Source organism: Humulus lupulus, chromosome 2 (genome assembly GCF_963169125.1).
Source record: "Humulus lupulus chromosome 2, drHumLupu1.1, whole genome shotgun sequence".
Lineage (NCBI taxonomy): Eukaryota > Viridiplantae > Streptophyta > Magnoliopsida > Rosales > Cannabaceae > Humulus > Humulus lupulus.
The window spans coordinates 151,995,028-152,002,832 of NC_084794.1; the positions used below are offsets into that span (position 1 = coordinate 151,995,028).

Consider the following 7,805-nt stretch of genomic DNA (forward strand, 5'->3'; position numbering starts at 1 on the left):
AGGGACGCTTGCTCACCCCAGTTGTCCTCACGGGGAACACAAGCCCTTCCCCGTCGCTACTGCTACTCGAGACCGTCATAGTCTCGGAAGGCCCGTCAGCAGGGGACTTCTCTACCCTCGGAGACGCTTGCGCCTCGCCACTGGTCTTCTTGGGGGAGGCAGCCTTACCTCCCCTACCAGCCTTGGTCTTCCGTCCTTTCCCCGTGGGCGGGTCTTGGCTGGTGGGAGCCTTCTTAATAAGCAAAGTAACCCTCCCCAACATCTTGGCTTCGGGATACTCTGCAAGAAACGTACAGAGCAAGGTTAACGAACCAACAAGAAATGAGAAAGAAGATAAGTGGAAGACAAGACAATCAACAACATAAAAGCACAAGCAAGCCCGCCAGCAGGGAACAAGAAACAAGAAAAAGAAAAGTTTGAAAGGGACGACCATGCACGAGAAACGTGGGTGGCCTTCCCCGAGCAAAACAAAACATCGCTTCCTGCTCCAGGAAGCTCCCGTACTCCTTGAAGTCCGGGAAGGACATGCTGAGAGAAGAAGGGTCAACCATGATGACACCTTCTGGCAGACTACCATCACTCAGACACCAGAGGAGCTCATCTACCCTATCGCAGTACCTGTCGAAAGGTATCCTACGCGGATCTAGCCTAAGGAAACGGGGATCAAACCCCATCTGAGAGGTCCGGGAAACCTCAGACAGGCTGGGGGTGTGGATCAATCGAAAACTAGTCTTACCTCTCCCGGAGGAACTAGCCCCCGGAGCCCCTTCGTTAGGGTAAGCCGCGGCGTGGCGAGCCTCGATCTCCTCTTCCTCCGGCTGGGGGTCGGGGAACCTCTCCGCCCAACTAGGAGAAAGAGTATTTTCGTCCCGAGCGGCTTGGGTGATCACCTTAGACAGCTCCAGGGCAATCTGCTCCCGGATGTCAGCCGACACCTGAGTCTGCCCCCTACCACTTACTGGCTCGATATTTTGGAAGGAGGCGAGTAACCCATACTCCCTCAACGATTCGGAGGTCACAAGTCCCTCCACTCTCAACTCTTCCTCAGAAAGCCCTTCGTAGAACTTGGACCTCCTTATCATCTCCGCGCAGCGAGGTGTCCGCGGAACGACTTCTGCAAAAATCAAATACAAGCGTTAGAGATCCTCCCAAAAGGCAAATCAAACGCAAAGAAACAAAGTTGAAAAGGAAAAGAAGGAGCACTTACCAGGGATTTTGAAGTCCAAAGATAGGGCTGGCACCCTCTTCAGCAGAAAGCCAGTCGTCAGGAACCAGTATTCCCGGAGGTCTGGAACCCTCGCGGTATGACAAGTGGGGCACATCACATCCGGGTGCCTTTCTAGCCTGTAAAACCCCACCTTGTCTGAGTGACCCCTCATAGGCTGAGACTTCAACCCATAAAAGTACAGCACCTCCTCCGGGGTAGGAGCTTCCAGTCTCCGGGACTTGCAAAAGATGAACCACCCTGCTAAGAGCTTGTAGCTGGGAGGAATTAACTGGAAGGGGGCAATCCCCGCCTTCACACAGAAATTGGCGAAGTAACTCCTTAGGGGCAAATGCGCCCCACACACTATGTGTGCCCAACTCCAGGCACCAAAGCCCTCGTGACTCTGGCTAGCTGACTCTCCCAGCACCGACAGACGGTGCCACATCAGACCTGGGATGTTCTTCAGGCCTGCCTCAGAGGAATACAGCTCCAGCATGCCATAATTCCTGAAAAGGTTCGGCTTTTGGTCCATCTCCCAGATGGAACTATTGGCGATTGGTGGGCTAGCCGCGACCACTTTCGCCTTTCCTTTCCCCTTTCCACCAGCGACAAGAGAGCCCTTCTCTTGGGCAGAGTCAGCCTCCCCCATAGCAAGGAGTTGTTCCTTTGAGATGATCGTCACTGGACAAAAGAAAAGAAAGAAGGAAACACTCTAAGCAGTCGGCACCCTTGTCATACCCTAGTGGTATCAAAGGCGTCGGGGAGACCCTCCCCGAAAACTGCTTGGAGAGGCTCCCACCGAGCTTACCGAGGGGTTGGCACCATGCCACCCGAAGGGCAGCAAAGAACCAGACTCAGACCCCGAGCCTAAGCTCACCAAAAGAAGTGTTTTTCCAAAGAAAGACACCTTAAAGGCGTTCATGCTTATGCCCTAAAACAGCAAAACAAGGGACGACTTTCCAAACGCAAATCACCAAAGCATGCAGAAAAGGCTACTTATCGACTCACAATCGATCACATGCCTACCAAAGCCCTATTCACGCATGCACATAAGCAATAATGGCAGAAACCTCTACTCTAACAACTACCAACAACCTAAGGTCTGAGAGGAAAGAGCAAAGTAGAAATACTTACTGATATTCGGGTAGTTGGAGGTTGAAGAAGTAATTGGATCACTGCACAGCACGATCACGAGAAGTAAAAGCTGCAAAGACGAACGGCGATTCAAACCAGGAACTTCGGGGAATAAACCCACTGCCAAATCAAAAAGAAAAGTTTCCAGATACTTACCAAAAGAAATGGCAAGTTCGGGGAAACGTAAGCTGGGAAGCCTGAGAGTTCGAAGGTTTGGAAATCTGAAAATCCTAAAGATGGAGAATCTGAAAGCGTAAAGAGGAAGAAAGGTCCTTTCCCTCGTTTTTATAGCAGGGAAGAAGCCGTTTTGAATTCCTCAAGTGGACGGTCCCGATCTTCCCATTCCATGTGCGTCAGATCCAACGGCTGGAGAGGAAGCGACGATCCTATTTATGACTCCTCGGATGGGAATAAAGTATTTATTTCCCATCATTACACCACCTCGGGCCCTGAGTACCATTAAAAACCGTCAAATCATTGGTCAGATGACTGACACACGCATCCTCAACCAGTCGCCTCACGCACACGTCTTGGTCGCAGAACCATTCCCAGAATGACACGTGATCCTTGCCGCACTTGAGTACTTGATCTCAAACAGAAGAAATTCCTTTTCTCTTTCATACTAATATTCAGGCGGGAAAAAGGAACCCTTCCGGGAACACAGAAAGTGCCCCCTCGCCTAGTCTAAGAAACTGATTGTACAAGCTCCCGGATCTCTCAAAGCTCCGCGACCTTGGGGGGTAAATGTTATCCAGATTTTCGGATAGCGTTTAGATTGATGACCTCGGGGAAGCAGAATTATCGATGTCTTTCACGGTAGGTGACCAGAGCTCGCGGATGGACAGAAAGGCTTCGCCTCTCCTGTTTGATATCCGGATTACTCTTCCAAGCAAGCACAACACGGAAACTCATTGACTCTCCCGGACTCCCGAAGGATACCCCTCGGGGAGGCCCCTTCCAGGAGAGGCCCTTCGAGTGGTCTCCGCGGAAACAGTTCCGTGCCTCGCACATAACAAAACCGAACGGTCGAGTCCGGGAGAAGGCATATTTGGAATGATATCCGTCTGACACAGGATCCCGCCTGACACGCCCGTCAGGACAAAGCCGCACACATCCCAGCACGCCTAAGGGTACCTTTTCGCCTACTGTTCCGCTGACAACTTGGAAAAGACGGCTGACTTTGTGTGTTCCCCATACTTTCACGTAAATATACCCACATAGAGTCTTGTAGCCATGCGACTACAGTAATTGTATCCCCTATTTATGGCTGGTGTAATTAAGACTCATGTACGTGGAGAAAAACCCTAATCCGAAACCCTAGCTATAAAGGCCCCTTGATTTTACAAGAAGAGGGACGACCAAGAGATCACATAGCAAAAACTCTACCAAAAATCTCTCTAGCTTCATCTTCTTCAAGAGAACCCGAGAGAAACATTGTGAGTGTGTGAAGTTCTTGTGCACCAGCCATCTTACTGTAACCTTTTCCAAGTATAATAACATCGACTCGTGGACTAGGGCTTGTTAACGCCTGAACCACGTAAAAACACTGTTTGTTTAGTTACATTTCAGTATTTCTACAGTTCTTATCTTTTTATTATTCTGTTAGTTATTCGTTTCCGAAAAACTCGGTAAACACAAACCATTGCCGTTGTTGTTGATCCAATTATCCAAATTGGAGCTCTTAACATCTCAGAAGTTCGGTTCAAGGTGTCAATGACTATGTCACCCAGTCAACGACCAAGGGGTGTACTTGTCTTTTGGGCATCATTGATGACTGCACTGGGAAACACTGAGAATATGCAAGTTAGAATAACTCAAAGGTTTCATGAGAATGTGTGCATGAGGCAGAGTTCAATGACAAATATTGCTATTTCAAACATACGGAAGGATCTCCTTGGCCAACCTCTTCAATTGCTTTCTGGTGTTGATATATTGGGTAATGCAAGCAGTGCACTTGGACATATGAGTAAGGGTATGGCTGCCTTATCAATGGATAAGAAGTTCATCCAAAGTCGGCAGAGACAGGAAAACAAGGGCATAGAGGATCTTGGTGATGTTATTAGAGAAGGAGGTGGTGCACTAGCAAAAGGCCTATTCAGGGGAGTCACTAGAATATTAACAAAGCCTCTTGAAGGTGTAAAAACTTCTGGTGTTGAGGGTTTTGTTCAAGGTGTTGGAAGAGGACTAATTGGTGCAGCGGCACAACCAGTTAGTGGGGTTCTGGATCTTTTGTCAAAAGCCACAGAAGGAGCCAATGCAATGAGAATGAAGATAGCATCAGCTATAACTTCTGATGAACAACTTCTTCGCAGGAGACTTCCTCGCGTAATTAGTGGTGATAATTTACTCTGGCCTTATGACGAGTACAAAGCTCGAGGACAGATTATTCTACAGTTGGCAAAATCAGGTTCATTTTTAGGCTAGGTTGATCTTTTTAAAGTACGTGGAAAGTTTGCCTTAACTGATGCTTATGAAGATCATTTCTTAATCCCAAAATCAAAAATTCTTGTGGTTACTCATCGAAGAGTGATATTATTACAGCAACCCTCCAATATCATTGGTTAGAGAAAGTTTAGCCCAGCAAAGGATCCATGTTCAATAGTATGGGATGTCCTGTTGGATGACCTTGCAACCATGGAATTGATCCATGGAAAGAAAGATAATCCAAATGCTCTACCTTCACATCTTATACTGTACTTACGGACAAGATCAACAGAGTTGAAGGAACTATTTCGTGTTGTAAAATGCAATCCTGATTCCCAACAGGCTCTTGAAGTTTACTCTTCGATTGAGCTAGCTTTACAAACTTACGGACCCAACCAATCAAAGGATTCGTTAAAAAATAAAGTCACGAGACCATATGCACCAAGTACGGAAGGTGCAAGCTCTGAAAATGTCTCAAAAGAAGGGCTGAGCGCCATGTCTCCCCCACAGGTGCCCGCATCAGCACCTCAAAGTTCAACTTTTGGGAGCAGTAGCAATTCATTGTAGAAGTCATTCTTGGTTGAAAACTTATGTTCTTGGTTGCTGCTGTCATCACATTATAAAATTTCAAACTGGTGTCAAGCTACAGATTTTAGCAGCAACGGCATAAATACTAGAGGTATTTTCTTCTTTTTTTCTTCCATTGAAATAACATTTTCTGTATTCATTTTCTAATCTGCGGGATTTCGCGACTATAGTTACTAAATATTCTAACAGCACTGGCCAGAACTTTTGGCCGATGATTTATAAGTATGCCATTAAAATGACAGAAGTCCCACTGGAGAGTTTTCTAGGAGATAGATGCTCTACAACTAGGGACCAGCTTGTTTTGTTCTTCCTTTGGATGCCATGTCTGCTTGGGTTTTTTTTTTTCTTTTTGTGATATTTCAGAGTTTTGCTTTGTATGTTAGATTTTACTATCAGGGACCGAATATGGCTGTTGTCTTTTTAGACTTTAATTTTCTTCTTTCTTTTGTTTTGTAGTTTCCAAGGACTCTGTAGATTGTAGTGACTTTGTTATCTGATTCAGTTTCTTTAATAATGTATGAGTTCCCCTGTGTTTTATCTTTTTTTTTTTTTGCTGGAAGAGTTCCTCTGTATTTTCCTGGGCTCATTTCAGCGTCAAATGGATATTGATTGAGTGTTAGCAAGTTTTTATTATATATATATATATAATGTACGAATCCACCTGCTTTCACTTTAGTTCCAGATGTCTCATTACAATCATAACAACACACTCTCCTCTCAATCAGGTAACCTTAACACCTTTTTGTTGCTTCATTTTCACTTTCTGTGGGAGATATATATATATAAACATATATATATATATAAACATATATATATATATAAATATATATATATATATAACTTCAACACATTTGACCATTTGTGTTGTATCTACTATATCTCTTTTGTAGCAATCAACTACTTATATTAAAAATAAATAACGTGGGTGTTAGCTAGTGGTTATTATATTTAGTTATATATAATATTTAGTTGCCATTTGTAATCTATTGATAAATGTTTGATTGGCATGCTTAATAATATTAATCATGAAGAGAAGAGTGACTGGTAGCCGTAGTTTAGAAAAAGTCCTTTATTGGGAAGTCTTTAATTTAGTCACCTTTCCGTGTAACTAGTTACGTTGTACAGAATAACGATAATATTTTATGGATCTTTAATAATGATTGTTATATAAAATATGAGTTTCATAGTTCACTAGGATTTTTCTTATTTTAAGGGAAGGGCATTGGGATAAAATGGTCTAGATGGAGTTGGATCTCTAGGATGATTGTACATGTAAAGAGAATGAATCCTGTATGTTGTTTTCTGACATAAATTCATACAGGATTCTGATCAAACCGCATCCAGCAATTTGGCGCTTAGTTCATGGGATGGCTGTTGTTTACCTTGTTGCTCTCACATTTTTTCTTTTTCAGGTCCGCTCTTCTCTTTCCTATCTCTATAGTGATCCTTTTTTCCAAAAAATAAAAATGTTTGGAGTAGCCTTCTTTTGATTCACTCTAGAGTCATCTACTTCAAATTCTTATCACATTTTTTCAGCCTTTTGAAGTTATTCATTTATCTATGATTTTGTTGTGTTATTTATATCTTATGGTAACAACTTTACATTTTCTCTCTTTCCAGAAGCAAGATGATGCTCGACAGTTTATGAAGTTTCTCCATCGGGATCTTGGTGTTGGTAATGCAGTTTAAGCTTGCAAATTATAACTTTGCATATTATTTATGCAAATTCTTTTATTTTTGCATCAGTTGAATGAGAAGCTTATGCTGATTGTTTATACTTTGGAATTCTGCCTTTGTAATTATGTGCAGAACTTCCTGAAAGATCTTATGGAGCTGACTGCTGCATATATCTTCCCGAAAATCCTACAAGCAGGTTTAAGAATGTTTGTGTATGATTTCTTCTTCAATAATCTGTTTACTTATGATATTCTCTGATCATATCCTCTTGGTGTACTCTGTACGACTTCTATGTTGCAGTTAAGCAGACTTCTGACTTCTCTATGTTTATAATATTTTAATTTCTATAGGAAACACTTTTTGATGAATTTGTTTTAGCTCATATTATTTGATGGTGGGGTAAAGCTATATTGCTTCGTAATCAGCCTCTTCTTTGGGTGCTATCAATTGGATTTGAGATGATGGAGGTTAGTTCTTTGACAAATATAATATGTTTTATTGTGTGCCTTTCATAGTTTATTTAAATTGGTTCTGCTTTCTCCTTCTTTGAGCGGAGATCAAATGTCTTTTATGTTTCCGACAAGTGTGTTTTGAGTGCTTTGGTGGTTAAAAATTGGTTTGTAAATTTGATTATTTTACTTTTGAGAATAACTTGTGTGTTTCAAATTTCTTTCTGTTTTGCGTTTACAAATTATTTTTAAAGATTTATCTATGGTTGAGTATGTTAAATCTTTTATTTTGAATTTACTGCATATTTTTATACAAATGTATGTGT

General features: G+C 42.8%; 1 protein-coding gene across 1 annotated transcript; it reads left to right on the forward strand.

Moving 5' to 3' along the window:
- Window positions 1-3,990: 3,990 nt before the first annotated feature.
- On the forward strand, window positions 3,991-6,114 carry LOC133818629 (uncharacterized). Its single transcript, XM_062251625.1, has 2 exons — window positions 3,991-5,444; window positions 5,524-6,114. Exon 1 carries the CDS (start codon window positions 4,055-4,057, stop codon window positions 4,763-4,765), a length of 711 nt encoding a protein of 236 aa, XP_062107609.1. The 5' UTR covers window positions 3,991-4,054; the 3' UTR covers window positions 4,766-5,444; window positions 5,524-6,114.
- The last annotated feature ends 1,691 nt before the right edge of the window (window positions 6,115-7,805 follow it).

Excerpts from the sequence above, each read along its gene's own strand:
- LOC133818629 (XM_062251625.1), top strand. The coding sequence starts at position 4,055 with ATGACTATGTCACCCAGTCAACGACCAAGGGGTGTACTTGTCTTTTGG.